The sequence below is a fragment of the Panthera pardus genome, unplaced genomic scaffold, assembly GCF_024362965.1.
Source record: "Panthera pardus isolate Hobbes unplaced genomic scaffold, ASM2436296v1 HiC_scaffold_16, whole genome shotgun sequence".
Classification (NCBI taxonomy): Eukaryota; Metazoa; Chordata; class Mammalia; order Carnivora; family Felidae; genus Panthera; species Panthera pardus.
Genome location: NW_026526721.1, coordinates 8,201,481 through 8,218,332, shown reverse-complemented (window position 1 = coordinate 8,218,332; position 16,852 = coordinate 8,201,481). Strand labels below are relative to the sequence as shown.

Sequence of the window (16,852 nt, the reverse complement as noted above, 5' to 3'; positions counted from 1 at the left end):
AGCGCTGTTGATGGGGCCAGATCCTAAACGACGACAAACGCTCACGTATCTCCTACTCCCACTAGACCCAGAACCACCGCTGGTCTCTCTTTTTTTTTTTTTTTTTTTAATTTTTTAAGTTTATTTATTTTGAGAGAGAGGGGCAGAGTGAGAGGGAGAGAGAGAATCTCAAGTAGGCTCCTCACCGTCAGCACAGAGCCCGACTCGGGACCCGAACCCACCAACTGTGAGATCCTGACCTGAGCCGAAATTGAGCCAGTCGCTCGACCGACTGAGCCACCCAGGCGCCCCCACGGCTGGTATCTCAACATCCAGTGACTGGGAACCGCCAGGGTGGGGCACCCCCCACCCCCACCCTGAGCAGGCAGCTCGAGGCGCACCCTCTGGAGGGAAAGGAGGAGCCTCACGGGAGGCAGCACCTCCTGACAAGGTTCAAGGACAGGTCGGGGCCGGCTCAAGACCCTCGAGCCCACCCTCGCGAGCCCGCTGCAGCTCTCCCCCCAAAGCGGAGGATACAAGGATGCCGTGCAGCTGTCTTCCCTGAGTTCACTCTTGGTGCTAAGCCGGCCCTTCTCTCCGGGGAAACCAGCAACTTAGTCCTTTTAATCGACTGAGCACTAACCGTGAAAACCAGCCCTGGGTCCTTCCACTCGGGTCAGGGAGGTTTTCCTGGGTGGGGCCGGGCGTGGCCACCCAACGGGTGGCGATGGCGGCTCCCAGGGGAACTGGGCTTCCTCCCACCCTGGCACTTGGCCAGCCGACCCCAGCAGGGTTCTGGACCCCTGAGAGCCTCGAAGCCATCTCTCAGCTCGGAGGGTCACGAAGATGTTTGTTGCACACGCGTGGGTACCTCCGGCCCTACCAGGCCCGGGCCCCGGTGTGGGGCTCCTGCCCTTCCCGCCACCCGCTCTGGGGCAGGGTTGGGCTGCCAAGCCTCCCGGCAATCTGGAGGTCTGAAGAGGTGTCCCTTCCTTCCTCCCGTGGCCACACAGGGTGGGGAGGTGAGCCGTTCTTACACGTTCGGGGACGGGTGTCCCGCTTCTCCGCCATCCCGGAGGGCGCTGAGCTCCGGCTAGGCTGAGCTGGGCGGCAGGCTGCTCCTGGGCCCACGGCCTCCTCATCACACAACCACACCCAGCAGCAAAGGAGTTGGAAGTCAGTCCCTACTCAGGAGGCCTTGGGTTCACGGAAGCACATTATTTCGGAAAAAAAATTCTGAAAGGGATCGTGCGATCCCAGAGTGTAGCCATCTGCCACAGCCCACATCTCTGCCTGCACGTGGAGGTAATCTTCTCCCCTAAAGTTTTTTAAATACTTTTTTAAACGTTTATTTTTGAGAGACAGAGAGAACATGCGCAGGTGCACACAAGTGGGGGAGGGGCGGGGGGGGGGGGGGACAGAGGATCTGAAGCAGGCCGTCAGCCTGATGTGGGACTCGAACTCATGAACAGGGAAACCACGTTTACCTTAACTGATGGAGCCACCCAGGCGCCACCCCCCACCCACCCACCCCCGAAGTTTTAAGAGGAGAATTCAGACCCAGACTGGGAATTATGAGATTCCAATGGTGGGGGCAGACGGGGCACCAGGGTGTTCTTCCCCACCAGCTACCAGAGCAGGTAGGCTCAGGACATCAACTGGACGAATTCAGGCACAAACGCTTTGCCTTTTTCACACCTGATTTCTGATCTACCTCTTACCTTTACGCCGGAACTTACAACATGGCGGAGAACTGGAGCCAGGCCCCTTGCCTGCCGATCTCTGACAGCCGAAGTGCGTTCCTGCCTCGAGGGGCGTTTCCAAATTAATACAGGTAGACACTCACGGTTCAGACTCTTTCCTTCCCCCCCCCCACTCCTCTGCTCTTGCTCTAATGGGCGAATTTGGCGGCCCCGGGCACCTGACAGCGGATACCCCGGCCCCAGCCAGCCAGGACAGTAGCCGGGCGGTTGCCGCTGTCCGAGATATCTACACATCTGTGTTTCCCTTAAAAAGCCACGGGAGGGTAGCGGCAAAAAACAAAAAACAAAAAACAAAAAACAAAAAAACAGCCACGGGAGGTGTCTGGCCAGGAAGGGGAAGGACATGGCCAGCCTGAGGCCCTTGCCTGGGCCACTCGGGATCCAATGAGACGAAAATCAAAGCAGCCAGGCTGCTGGCAGGTCTTGAGTTAATAGCCCCTAAGAAGGGCAGTCGTCATATTTATATCCATAAAACCGGTTAGCTAAGGAAATTCTATAGCAACATACATCCCAAACCTTTTCTCAAAATTCTTATTTAGCTTTTTTCTTTTTTCACTAAAAATGACTTCTGCTTTTGAAATTTCCCAGAAAGTATGGCCTCTTTGTCTTCTGATACTCTAAACACATCATCAAAGACAATTATTAATGCCACGTGAGCATAAAGGGCGATTTATAAACCGGAAACGCGTTCTCTGGGAGCCAGCTTCGGAATGACTCCGTGGATAAGCGCTGTCAGTTTCGCTGGCGAAGCCCCAGAATAAGGCGGTGCCTGACCCAGGCGTGTCCGTCCTGGGCCTCACCCGTCGCAGGACGCCGTCGCGGAAGAGAGCGGCGTGGCCGGGGTGCGGGGGGGTCAGCCGGCCGCCTTGCTCAGGCCTCACCGGGCGGAGGGACCGTCAGGGAGGCCAGGGAACGTGCGAAGCACACGGCTTATCTCTGAGGCCTGTTCGTTGCGGACCAACAGATACAATGGCAGGATCAGAAGGAAGAAACGCGTCGCAACAGGCTCACATTCCGCGAGCCACGTGGCTTTACCGAACGCACCTCCGTCACAGGCTTGGGGGCAGGCCAAGTTCATCACGTCCGGGGCATTTTCCCAGCACCACCCACCGCAGAGGGGTCTTCGCCTACTGCCCCGGGCACAGGTCTCCTGCCATTCGGAACCCACCCAGCAACAACAGGTGCAGACAGACGTTTTTTCCTCCCATGCCAGGAAGGGACGCTTTATTCCAGTTCCCTCAAAACTTGGAAGTTGTTATGAAAAATGTTACAAAAGGACTACAGAACAGAATCGGGAAAAAATGCCACACCGTTCTAGAGGATGCCGCCTTGCGGCCCTGCGCGGATGATCCGTAGACCCCGTCCCCGCAGCCCCGCGCGGGCGGAATCCACCAACGTCGTAAGCCGGGAGCTTGCCCATGACCATCCGGCGAAGCTGCTTTGCTGCAGGGGAGTCTTCGGTGCGGAGGGTTTCCTCGGCCTCCGGGATCCCACTTTCCGGCCAAGCACAAACGGCTGTTTGTAGTTTTACTGCCTCTAAAAGGGGGCAGTTAAGTCAGGAGTCCCAGGAAGTTTTGCTTTCTGCCAAGCGATCTGGCCAAAAACAACGGAGTCCTGTTGAGTCTTAAAGAAGAGGTCTGACGAGAGGCGAGCACTGGAAGCAGAAGCTTCACGGTGACTGTGGTCAGGGGTCAGCTCCGTTTCTGACACAGATTCATCGAGAAAGGAAGCACAAGCTGCGGGCTTCGGCTCCCATGGGTCGGCCCCCCAGCCGCATTTCCGCCCCGCAGCTCCCGCCGTCCACACTGCCCGCTCCTGGGCTACATCCTGCACAGCTTCAGCGGAAAGTTCTCGGTGATGAGGTGATCGGGGTGGAGAAGCACAACGATGTTAACCTCAAATTCTGAGAAAAGAAAGAACGGGCGTCACACTCACCTGCCCCCGCAGCAGAGGCCACAGGCCCACCGCCCAGCTCTGAAGGTGAGGGGCGCACAGGCAGCCCTGGGGGCTTCTGTGCCCACGACCCGCGACGGTCACCCTCAGCTTCCAGGGGAACTGGGGAGGACTCTCTCTAGGGGAACTGGTCTTCTCTCCTTGGAACAGGAAGAGGTCAGCTTCTCAACCACACTTTCCTCATCCTCTGTCCTTACCAGAGAGAATCTTCTAGAATCCTTTCTGCTCATTCATAGTCTTGCTTTTTTTTTTTTTTTTTTTTTTTTTTACTTCCAACAGTTCTTCATGGAAGAACCGACTGGGAACTGGCCAGCTGTGTGGGTCCCTGTCTCCCGCCCCAAATGAGAGACTGCGGTTTCACTGTTGTTCTTTGCGGGAGGGGTTAATTCACCCCACACGCCGGTTCAAAGAACGGTCTCTCATTGATGACGGCAAAAGCGGTGTGTGTTGAGCGGGGAGCTCCGTGCCAAGAGGCCAGGGCCAAGCACCAAGGCAGCTCGGCTGGGGAAGGGGCTCTGGTCACCTCACCCAAAGCCCTCGTGGCTGGAGTCCTGAGGATAGTGTCCCCGAGGGTGTCTGTCTGCCTTCCTGGGGGGGGAGGGGGCGGCCCTGGCAGGAGCTGTCGGCCAGCAGTGCCCCCGTCTCTCTCCTCATGGTGACGATCGCCACGGCACTCGAACGGCCTGCTGGGACTCTGGTGGCCATCGTCTTCCCCCATCCCCCCGCCCCCCTGCCATCCTCCCTGGAGGGGGCAAGGCGTGGCTGGATGCCCAGCAGGCCGGCAAGGCCCAGGTCAGGGAGCTGGTGCTGGCTCTCCTTACGGCAGAGAACACGGGGCAGAACAGCCATTCCGCCCAGGCTCCGGGGCCCCGAGCCGGTCCCCGCGGGAGGACCCGGGCCCGACGGAGCACTGGGTCACGTGTGGTCAGCACCAGCAAAGCTGAAAGGCGTACACGCAGGTACCGCTGGACACTTGGGACGTACGGCTCGCTCCCACCTCCCAGCCAGACGCTCGGAGCCTCACCGCAGCCGGGCCCATGGACGGCAACTCCAGGGCCCACGGGAGCTGCGGGGCCCAGCCATCGGGCCTTCCCTCTGCTGCGTGCACTCCCGACCAGCCGTGTCCGGCGGCCTGTGAGCCCCACCAAGTCCCTACTGGTGTCCGGGAGCCTGTCAGCCCCAAACCACACGAAATTCACGATCAGGTCTGAAGAGCATTACTGCTGTCCCGGCTGAAGGACTGAGGGCATGATTTATATGGAAGAATCGCAGGCTCGCATGACATGTTATATGGATACTTTCTAAATCTGATAGAAACAGCATGCAAAAAGTTAGGTGCTTAAAATACAGCACAGAAGAACAAAAATGTTTAGAGCTCTTGAAGTTTATGTAGAAAAACCAAGTGAGAAAGCAACAGATAAGCTCCTCCTTCTGGCTTAAAAATCAAAGTATGCTGAAATAAAACACGGCCTTTAGGGCGCCGTGGGCAGCGTGCTGGGGGCCTGACGCTGGTCGCCAGGGGGGCACCTGCGGGGGGAAGCGGGCAGCGGAGGGCGCTCACTCTGCACTCCAGCCCCTGGCGCCCTGCCCTCTCTGCTGTGGGCACACACCAGCTATTCGATAATCATACACATGTTTTGTGAGAAAAGTCACAGCGGCGGGGCGCCTGGGTGGCTCAGTCTGTTGGGCGTCCAACTTGGGCTCAGGTCATGACCTCACGGTTGGGGAGTTTGAGCCCCGCATCGGGCTCCGTGCTGACAGCTCAGAGCCTGGAGCCTGGAGCCTGCTTTGGACTCTGTGTCTCCCTCTCTCTCTGCCCCTGCCCTGCTCATGCTCAGTCTCTTTCTCTCTCTCTCTCTCACTAATGAGTAAACGTTAAAAAAACATTTTTTTTTTTAATTAAAAAAAAAAAAGTCACAGCAGCTTAGCTCGGGTCAGATCTGACCCCACGCTGTCTTTAGCAGACATCGCCGTCTTTGTACGTGTTTGGCAAACAACGGAGTCTGGTACCCTCTGCTCCTGCCACGATGTCCTGACCCCATGACGTGCTTGTTGTGATGTCACATGGCAGGTAAAAGCACTCAAGGGGCTTCACAAATATTCGTCATGGAAAATGACCAAGACGCCGCCAGCTGGTGGAAGACAGCAGCCTTCACGGTGATCACACTGATGGTCACGTCCGAGTCTCCCCCAAATGCCAGCCTATCAGAGGAGCCTGCCTGACCTCCTCACGCACACGGCGGGCTTGCTCCCCGCTGTGCTAGTTTCCTTCTCGGACCCACGGTCCCTGCCCCACGGCGACAGGGCCACGCTGTCTCCCCGTGGAGGGCCGGCGCCGCTCACGTGTACGGCCAGGGCTGGCACGGCAGCCTCTCGGGGAGCTCCTGCCGAGCGGCCGGAGGACCGGGTGCTCTGGGCCGAGCCCGCCCCAAGCAGACCCGCGTGGGTCTGGGCCTCGGGCACTCGGTGGCCCTTCTGCGGGCCCCGCCTTCGCGGGAGAACCCCGGCAGGCCCGGGGCAGGGAGCCAGCGCGCTTACCCACTTTGAAGTTGGTGGTCTCCAGCGTAGGGCAGGTGAACAGCCGGGGGAAGACCATGTATATGGGGACAGACAGGCTCCGGCAAACATCTCCGTCGGCGATCTGAATATTCTGAATCTCCGTGGCGTCTCGGGCATATCCTTCGGCGCACCCTGGGGGAGGCGGGCCGCCGAGCGGTCAGGACACAGCGGGTGTCCAAACGGGCCGAGCGAGAGACCCCGGGGACCCCGTGAGCACCTGTGTCACCCCGCTCACCCGGCGCTGCCGTCTGCCCCACGCGACTCGAGCCGCCTCCCTCCGCGCGGCGCCTTCTCCCACGGACACGTCCTGGAAGCGGGAGGCGCGCCCTTCGGCCCGCTCCCCCCTCGGCCGGCCGGCCGCCGGGTCCTTACCGCAGGTCTCCACGCGGACCAGCTGCAGCTCTATGCTCTTGATGGCGGCCTCCGAGCTCTCGACCAGCAGCTCGCCCGTCAGCGGCTGCGTGATGACGCAGCTGGTTGAGCTGAGATGGCCCCTGATGAGAAACTTGGGGAGCAGGGCTCTCTAGGACAAACAGAAGCAAGACGTCAGGGACGAAGGTGCCAAGGGAGATCGCTCCACAGTCAGCCACTCGGTGCAAGTAAAAACCGAACGCGAAGCTGGGTAATTTTCGTAAAACCCACGGTCGGGTCGGCTAACAGACTGAATTACTCAACAGCTGCCCGCAGACACCAGGCGTCCACACGGCCCGCACGGAATGGCCGGCTCCCTCGGAGCTGTCCCGATCGCCTAGATCAGATCTGGAAAGCTCCTTCTTGCCAAGCAACACGACCGAAAAACGCCCGAGGAAGTTGCCAAGAGCGTGTAAGGGCCACGGGCAACTGGTCACACATACACCCAAAAGGTTTTAAAAAAATAATCAACTTAAAAATGCCCCCAATTATGTGCGCCTGGGTGGCTCAGTCGGTTAAGCGTTCGACTTCGGCGTAGGCCACGATCTCAGGGTTCGTGGGTTTGAGCCCCGTGTCGGGCTCTGTGCTGACAGCTCGGAGCCTGGAGCCTGCCTCAGATTGTCTCCCTCTCTCTCTGCCCCTCCCCTGCTCATGCTGTCTCTCCCTAAGAATGCTATGCTCCCAATTATGCAATTTTGAAAAGCCAAGGCATTTATTTTATTTCAAGGACATTTAAAAAATTTTTTTACATTTGGTTTTATTTTTTACTATTTTTTTAAGTAGGCTTCACTCCCGGTGCAGAGCCCAATGAAGGGCCTGAACTCATGACCAGGAGATCCAGACCTGAGCTGAGATCAAGAGCCAGACGCTCAACCAACTAAGCCACCCAGGCACCCCTCAAGGACATTTAAAGAAAACGATTGTCATCAATGCTTGACTAAACCTTCTGGATGCTTCCTCTGTAGACCTAAGAACCTGGTCACAGGTGGATGATGATTTCTTGTGGGAAGTGGATACAAACAGAGGTAACTGTTCTAGAAGCCTTCACCTCGCTGGTCCCAGTTACTAAAGTGGAGTTTGGAGCACTGCTGTCTCACAGAAACAAAATGCAGCCAAAATGGGAACCACCTATGTAATTTAAAATTTCCTAGTAGCTATATTTTAAGGAGTAAAAGGAAACAGCTAAAATCAACCAACAGGTCCAAACTCTCCCTTCCACATATAATCAATATTAAAAATTACATTTATATTCTCTTTCTTTTTGAAATCCAGTCAGGACCTGACACCCAGAGCTCATCCCAGTTCAGACCAGCCACACCTCAGGGGCCAGCGATGGCCGTGACTGATCTCCCCTGTCGGGCAGCGCCGGAACTGGGATGGAGGGACCCGCACCTGCTGGCCCCAAGGGCAGAGAGCTCTAAAAAAAGACTTGATTCAAGACAAAGTTCTAAAAATAACTACAGAGAGGCTATTTGTTCCGAAAACTAAAAAGCAGTAGCAGTCTGCATTAAAATTCTTTTAGGCAACTGGCAAAAAAGAAAAGCTCTCAACGCCCAGCTAAAGATTCTGACTAATAATTCACTTTACCCCTCCTCCCAGGGACATGACGTTGGCATAAACAAACAAACAAAAAAACAAGCTACACAGAGAAAGACTAGCCCGGTGAAGTGTTTCTGTGAATAAAAGTGCACGGACAGTGAAGCTCCCAGCTCAGGGAACCACGTCCTGCGGTTAGAAGGCAGAGCTCTGCACACGCGTGCTCCCAGCGGGCCCTGGGCAGCCCTGAGGTCAGAGGTGGGGCCCACCCGGGGAAGGGGCAGTCGGGGCGGGGCAGTCACAGGGATGGCGGAACTGGCCATGGGCGGCCTCTGTGGTCAGCGTGTCCCCCTCGAGAGGGACTTCCCACCCAGGACGCTCCCAGAGCTGGCTGGGCGAGCGTCCCCATTTACGGCCACAATGCAGAACGACAAGGCTCTGACCCCAGAAGACAAGCCACCTGCACACCTTCAAAGAGAGCCCACAGGGCCGAATGCCCTCCCCTGCAGCAGAGCTCCTCAGGTAGAGTGTGCGTGTGTAACCACAAGGACAGATTATCATTTGGGCCGAGGACAGAGAGTCTGGTTAACAAGGCCACACACGTTTGATCCTCGTTTATATAAACATAAGCTGACACCCAAAAACCGATAGACACTTGAGGAAAATAAAAGCAAGAAAAAGAGGCCGACGCCAGCCAACAGGATCACCAGGAAGAGAGATGAAGGGCCGTGTGTCTGCAGGAAGAGGCGCTATCTTGCGAGAGGAACTGCTTGGAGATGAATCACACCGCTGTTGAAGCAAACGTTTCTTTTATTATTATCATTATCATTATTATTATTATTATTTTTAACGTTTATTTATTTTTGAGACAGAGAGCGACAGAGCATGAACAGGGGAGGGCCAGAGAGAGGGAGACACAGAATCCGAAGCAGGCTCCAGGCTCCGAGCTGTCAGCAGAGAGCCCGATACGGGGCTTGAACTCACAGACCGTGAGATCATGACCTGAGCCGAAGTAGGACGCTCAACCGACTGGGCCACTCAGGCGCCCGAAGCAAACGTTTCAATAGCTGGGCTCCATACCAACCAAAGAGCAAATAAGTGAGCTGGAAGACCGAGCCGAGGACTCTGCTGGGATGCATCTAAGAGACACTGAGAGATGGTCACAGAGCTGAAGGAAAGACAGCTGAAGGAAACATCAAAATCTGGGCAAGGGCTTAGACGTTCCACAATGCTAAGGATGGGGAGATACTGGAAGTTTTCAGGGCTGGGTAAGGAAGAGGGAGGAGACACAGATGAGCTCGCACAAATTTGGGGATCAGGTCATCATCAGAATCACGAGGCACCAGAACACCAGGCAGCTACTTCCCAAGTTCTAAGGGCAAATGAAATTAGAGCCAGAGTCTTCGACCTGAACAAACTAGGGTTCCAGTGTCTGGTGTCTGTTAGACACTCAAGGATGTAAGTTCACTCCTTGCCCTTTCTCAAAGAATGACTCTAGGATGTACTCCAGCAACACAGAAAATAAACTGAAGACACACGAGAATGGGAGAGGAAGCAACAGGCAGCAATGACCACGGTGACACCTCCAGTAAAGCAGTGACAGTTAAATCCTGACTGTGATAGTTCAGGCAACTATGAGAAATGGCTTCTAAGCCAACAGAGGCTTAATTAACACTGAGAAAAGTGAAACAGACAAAGCGGACCTTAGATTTCAGACCATTTCAACAAACAAGGGTGTGGTAGGAGGAAAATGCGAAAATGTTATAAACCTTCCGGCAGAAGGTTCTTGTTCTCCGTGTTGTTACTGAAACGCATGATTGTCTCTGCATGTTTGAACATTTGGGGATCACTGTTAGGAAAACAGAAACAGGATGTTAGAGAAAAAAGGAGCAGGTAACAGTACGCTAACAGAAAAAAAACCCTCGCGACCTTAACCAATTAGACCAAGGCCGGGCAAAGAGAGAAACATTAAGGTCCACCAGAGGGTGCAGGACATGACGGAAGGAACAAAACACTCGTTCAAAGGATCTGGCTGGGTGCTCTTTACAAGACGCTCTTGGATCTACTCAGCCCCCCTCCCCTCTCCCGTTCTGTCACCTGGTTCTGTATTGTTTAGATTCCTAAGAAACACAAACCAGTTAAGAGCATGAGTGCCAACTGGGACACCACCGGGTAGTTCTCGGGCTGAACAGCCGAGGCCGGGGAGGGACCAGGGCAGTGAGATCCGGGCCGCGGCCGCAGCCTCAGCCCGTCACTCCCACCTGCACTCCCTGCACGTGTCCAGTCATGTTCAAATCCCTGTGAGAGTACGAGCCGACCGGGCCATGGGGGTCCTGTCCCCTCCAGATGGTAAAGGGACTTTCTGAGAGGCACCTGAGGACATACCCCTGCCTCCCCAGGGAGGCCAATAACCGCTCCTGTGCCCCAGGCCTCCCAGACTTGCCTTTAACCCAGATGACAGGGTCCGGACAGCAGAATGCGGGATAACAGCAGGGAAGAAGAGCCAGGCCCTTGGACAAGAGAGCAGGTGGCCAGCTAAGAAGTGAGGGGTGCGGGGGTGGTCGGGACTCAGGCAAAAGGGGCTCTGACTGCAGCACAATAAAACCGGAGGGGGGGGAGGACCATGGTGGGCATACAGGCTCCCGGAGCAGCCTCTGAAAAGCATTCTTCTTCCAAGTAGTTACCGAGTTTAAAAAGAAATCAAACCAGGGGCGCCTGAGTGGCTCAGTCAGTTAAGTGGCCGACTTCAGCTCAGGTCATGATCTCACAGTCTGTGAGTTCGAGCCCCTAGTCGGGCTCTGTGCTGACAGCTTGGAACCTGGAGCCTGCTTTGGATTCTGTCTTTCTCTGCCCCTCCCCCCACTCACATTCACGCGCGCATGCACACACACACACACACACACACACTCTAATACCAATAAACATTAAAAAAAAAAAAAGAAATCAAACCAAAAATCCAGGCTACTTTGGGTACAGAGATAATCAGAACGTTACTCTTTGCTGATGACCTCATACCCAAAGAAGGAACCCTTGGTCAACGGTCTGTCCGCGGGGTCCGGTCACCAAGAAAACATCTCTGGCTTTCAAGTGGGAAGTGCACGTACCTCTCGGACGTTCTGCAAGGTTTCGGGAGTGATAGTGAAGTCCACAGGGCTCGGGGTCAGCTTCCCCTTCTGAGGCTAAAACAGGAGGTAAAACCAACATCAGCTGCTTGAAGGCCCAGGGTTCCACGGGTCCAACTTCCCTTTCCGTTTTTAAACAGACGAAAGGCAGCAGAATGGATCGGGGGACGGGGGGGGGCGGGGAGCTGGCAGTGCAAGGCAGCTCACCTGGGTTCTACGAACACAGCTCTGCCGAAAGACAGTGTTGTGCTCTTTGTCACATTTCTTCATCCCCTGTGACTCAGTTTCCTCATCTGTAAAATGAGGGACCACTTTCTTAACCCATCAGGTCCCTTTCAGGTCCGGGAATTAAAAATCAGACCTAAGAACCAAGGGTAGTAGTATTGGAAGGTATTCACGTTAAAGCTTTAGAATAAGAGCCGGCGCCAAGTACCTCTGATGCGCTCCTGACCGAGCGCGACGAGCCTACGGGGTGCTGCTGCGGTCACCGGCCCCACTTCACAGACGAGGACAGTGAGGCACAGAGAACTCGGACGGTCTCAAGTGGCAGAACCGAGAGTCAAACCCGGGTGGTCTGGCTCCAAGGCCGGCACTGTGAGCCACCCAGCCGTCCAAGTGTCCACCGGGAGGATCACTCCCATTAAATAATCACAAATGTTGCCATCGTCAGCCAAGCACGGTCACCTCCACGTTGCACAGCTGCGGAACCCATCGGCACCGCCGAGCTTCATGAGGGCCTGCCTGGCCGATTCCGCTCCGGCGCTGGGATCCCGAGGCCACTGACACCCAGATGCCAGGAGCCAAACTGCCAAGTTTACTCATTTACCAAAGGCGTATTCTACGCGATATTCTTATTAATAGGTTCATGAACATAGTCTTTAGTGGACATATTCTTCCTCACGGCATTTAAAGGAGTATTTAACTTGTCGACTAGAGATCACAGCATGGTTTTAGCCTTCTCATGAAATCGTTCGTAAAAAAGAACAGGATTATTTTTGTAGTTTTTTTTTAAGATTTTATTTTTAAGATTTTAAGCCCCAACATGGGGCTCGAACTCACAACCCTGAGATCAAGAGCTGCATGTTCCAGCAACTGTGCAAGCCAGGCACCCCAAGAACAGGGTTCTTTTTTTATTATTAGTTTTTTAATGTTTATTTATTTTTGAGAGAGACAGAGAGGTAGAGTGTGAGCAAGGGAGGGGCAGAGAGAGAGGCAGACACAGAATCCGAAGCAGGCTCCAGGCTCCGAGCTGTCGGCACAGAGCCCGACGTGGGGCTCGAACCCACGAGCGGTGAGATCATGACCTGACCCAAAGTCGGACGCTTAACCGACTGAGCCACAAGGCGCCCCCAAAAACACGGTCCTTGAAGGCTGGGTGTTGGTAAGCTGCCAGGAGCATGGAGGAAGCCCCACACGGCCCTGACCCTGGTGCCTGCCCTGAGCTGACCTCGGACAGGGCCCTGCAGTCACAAGCAGGCTGGGGGTCAGGGGTCAGGGAAGACCTGGCCTGGAGTGTGGCTCTGGGCAGGGGGCTGAATTTGGGTTTACTCTCCTTCACAAAGCTGGAGGTTCTTTTTGTTAAAGACATAAAAGGGTGTATGTCTCTTTTACGGAATAATCCACATTAAAGAAAAAATATTTTTTTTTGCTTCCATGTGAAGACCTTTGATACAAAAAAGGAAAATACCTAAATCACATGACTTCCAAAAAAAGATAAATATTTTTAATATTTTATATAATACATTATCACTAAAAGACACTTAAACAGTGGTTATTAAACACTTAATAAGGGGTTAATGACAAATGTTAGACGTCCTAAAAAAAAAAATCACAAAAATGATGGAAATAAAGGACATCGGTGATTTTGCCCATCTTCTGCACAAGAGATTTAAGTCTTACATTTTTATGTAACCATGACTAAAAGACATCCATGGACATTTCATAACAGTACAAAAGAAATACAATTGCAAATTTTCCACAAAAGCAACGTGCCTCCCCGCGGAACTCTGTAGAAGCCCCCATTTACTAAGGCACGTGGCAGGGACGGTGGGAGACGTGTGGGGTCCCCGGGACGCGGCGCCTTGCGCAATTACCTACGAAGGGAAGCGAGTCAGGGAAAGCTAGTGGCTTCTGCGTCTGTCCAGTTTGGTGCCATCTTGACACGGCCCGCAGCCCCGCAGAACCCGTTCGCTCACGGAGCACACGCACGGGTCTTACCCGGCCCGGTGAGGCCCTCAGAAGCGGTGCTCCCGGGTCAGCCCAGGACGTGCGCCGACACGTCCAGACCCCGTTCACCTGGGCGCCTCCAGGAACCCCAGTTTGGCCACCTCCGTCTCCAAACTGCTCAGGATCAAACGAAAGGCAGATGCGCTGCGATCTGAGCCTAGGCGGCCATTCAAGGGGGAGCTAGGCTAGCGCTGGCCTAGAGAAAGCAGGAGCCGGCCCTGACCTGGAGGTGTGAGCACACAGCCCAGGGAAGGGAAGGACGACACGGCCTGCAGAGAGGCCCGGGAGACAAGGGAATCCAATGCTGTGGACATCCGCCACACGTGTCACACCTAGGGCGGACGTGGCCAGTCACCGTGAGGCTCTGCATGACGACCAAGGAACAGCACAGATGGGCTGCGGACTCTACCTTGAATTCACCCGGAATCGCCAACAGTCACAGGGGAGAGGGATCCAGTTCCCTCAGTCGGCACGTGAAAGGAAATTTTAAAGAATATGTTGTAAAACATTTTTAAAAAATGAATAAATAAATAAATAAATAAAATAAAGAATATGTTGTCACTGCAAAATAATAACAGAAGGTGCTGGGAGAGGGGTGCCTGGGTGGCTCAGTCAGTTAAATGTCTGCCATTGGCTCAGGTTGTGATCTCACGGTTTGTGGGTTCGAGCCCCGCGTTGGGCTCTGAGCTGACAGCTCGGAGCCTGGAGCCTGCTTCTTGTTCTGTGTCTCCCTCTCTCTGTGCCCCTCCCCCACTCATGGTCTATGTCTCTCAAAAATGAATAAAACATTTAAAAAAATGTATTAAAAAAAAAAAAAAAAGGAAGTGTTGGGAGACGCGACCCACCCTGACCCCGAAGGTCCCTGTGTGCTCTCGCTGGGCGTGCCAACAAGGTAAGGTCCTGACCATCCCTCGTCTGAGGCGGGCCACTGCTCTGGGTTGTGTGGCCGTCATGACCTTGGGAAAGGAAGAGATGCGTCCCTCGGAAACAGGCCTGCTGCTTCCTATGACAGAGGTGGCGCCCCTGCCCGCTGTTTCTCAGCGGAGGCACGGCCCCCTGGAGGGTTCTGATCCTGCCAGAAGACACTAGCGTCCCTGTCTCCAACCCAGGAGTCTCTTCCCCAGCAGCCATGACACAGCACCAGGCTAACTTCTTGGCCTACAAACGGGGGAAAAGACCAGACCCTGCGGAAGAGTCCCATCATGATGCGCAGAGCCCCAAACACAGCTTACAGCGGAGTGAACGATGAATTCGCAGGTCTTCGTCACGTCCTTGGCCAACAGAGACCGCCTCATGTCACAGCGCAGGGTGTACTGGAGGGCGAAATCGGACAAGAAAATGCCGTTTTAGTGTGGTCTGCTTCCACCTTGGAACTTTATCCAAAGACCCAAGAAAGCCAACTTTCAGGGAAACGTGGTCCAACTACTGTGTTCAATGAACTTAATATACATAACTGGGGGAGCCAGTGCTCAAAGTAAAGGCATTTCTATAAAAAGACCAAAAGCAAAAACACACTTTCGGGTGATGCCGCGGACGTCCCGTAGTTGACCCGCTGGTGCAAAGGCACAGAGTCTCACCTATAAGAGGCAGAGAGCGGAAAGAATGTGCACCGCCTTAAATCCAGCGGTCTGTCTTAGCGTGTGAACCCTGACAAATAAGACAACCCGTCTGAGCTTTAAAGAGGAGGGATCTCTTTAAAAGGGATATTAGTACCTGCCTGCAGCAAGGGCCGAATGAGATAACGTGTGACGCGCACTTAGTACAGGGTCTGGCACGTAGCAGCTCTTAGTAAAATGGCAGCTATTTTGTCCCGAGGATTAGAAAACACACAGGAAGGACAAGAAGCCCCAGGACAGCGTCTGGCATCTCACGAACCGCCCCTGAGAAGCGAGCTGCCCGTGGCACCGTGTGCACAGCACGGCGCCGGGTGACGGACCAAGATCGGAGTCGGACCCTGCACCCAGGAGTTCCGGCTTTAGCGAAGAGAGGACTCTGCGGTGACAGTGCTCAAGGTCTAAGACTCCAGGGCACCTCAAAACTAGCTCTCCACTTTTCAATTAACTGTTTTAAGGTCTATTTATTTTTATTATTTATTTATTTATTTTAATGTTTATTTATTTTTGAGACAGAGAGAGACAGAGCATGAACAGGGGAGGGTCAGAGAGAGAGGGAGACACAGAATCCGAAGCAGGTTCCAGGCTCTGAGCTGTTCGCACAGAGCCCGACGCGGGGCTCAAACCCACAGACCGCGAGATCATGACCTGGGCTGAAGTCGGACGCTCAACCGACTGAGCCACCCAGGCGCCCCAGGTCTATTTATTTTTGAGAGAGACAGAGAGACAGAGTGTGAGTGGGGAAGGAGCAGAGAGAGACAGAGAGAGGGGGAGACACAGAATCCGAAGCGGGCCCCAGGCTCCGAGCCGCCAGCAGAGCCCGACGTGGGGCTCGAACCCACAAACCGTGAGATCATGACCTGAGCCGAAGCCAGACGCTTAACCGACTGAGCCACCCTGGCACCCCTAGCTCTCCATATTTTAACCTTAAGAAGTAATAAAGAAGGGGAAATCTTTTAAAATGTTTATTTTGGAAAAGTCGACCATATGCAAAAGTAAAGGGAAGAGATAAAGACGCCCCACGTATCCAGGAGCCAGCTTCCACAGGGGTCGATGCATGGCCGATCTTAACTATTCTCCCTCTCAGCCGTTCCCCATGTGCCAATACACAGACATACCCTGAGTGCAAGGTGACAGGGACGGGTAAGGCAGGTGGCATCACGCTAGCTTTTAACCCGTGTTCAGTTTCTCTGCTGTGCCTGTGCTGTTTTTCTGAACCAGCCACTGTTCGTGTACCTCCTGCAAGACAGGCCCGGTTCTACCCAAGGGGGAGCGGGCCCCTCTGCGGGGCCGGTCCCTGAGCTAAGAGCTCTGACCTGGGACTGTTTCTTCACATGGTTCTTGTCTGTGGGTTGACACACTGGTGGTAACAAAAATCTATAGCATGATCACTGTCTTCATGCTAATCTAAAAAAAAAAAATCACATAACCCACATTGAAGAAAGTCAGCTACTGTTTTAATCATCCAGGAAAAACTTTAGAATTATGTTCAAAATATTTTATATAACTGGGACTACATGCATGGTTGAATCAAGAAGCTACATTATTATGAACGACCTGTCCACATTATACAAGAAGTTGCTATATATTTAAGGTGTTACTGGGATATTAAAACATTTTTAAAAATTTGTTTATTTCGGGAGAGAGAGAACATGAGCAGGGGAAGGGCAGAGAGAGGGAGAGAATCCCA

General features: G+C 54.1%; 1 protein-coding gene across 2 annotated transcripts in view; it reads right to left on the bottom strand.

The window, feature by feature from the left end:
• Positions 1-2,932: 2,932 nt before the first annotated feature.
• VPS26C (VPS26 endosomal protein sorting factor C) overlaps positions 2,933-16,852 on the bottom strand; it is a 45,190-nt gene continuing 31,270 nt past the window's right edge. The window contains exons 4-8 of one of the 2 annotated variants that reach the window (XM_019420334.2): positions 14,782-14,862; positions 11,306-11,380; positions 6,627-6,777; positions 6,234-6,386; positions 2,933-3,645 (exon numbers count right to left, since the gene is read on the bottom strand). In XM_019420334.2, the coding sequence (XP_019275879.1) occupies positions 3,563-3,645; positions 6,234-6,386; positions 6,627-6,777; positions 11,306-11,380; positions 14,782-14,862 (543 nt within the window). In that variant the 3' untranslated portion in view covers positions 2,933-3,562. The remainder of the gene's footprint in view (positions 3,646-6,233; positions 6,387-6,626; positions 6,778-11,305; positions 11,381-14,781; positions 14,863-16,852) is intronic. The other variant, XM_053903080.1, reaches the window with a different exon arrangement.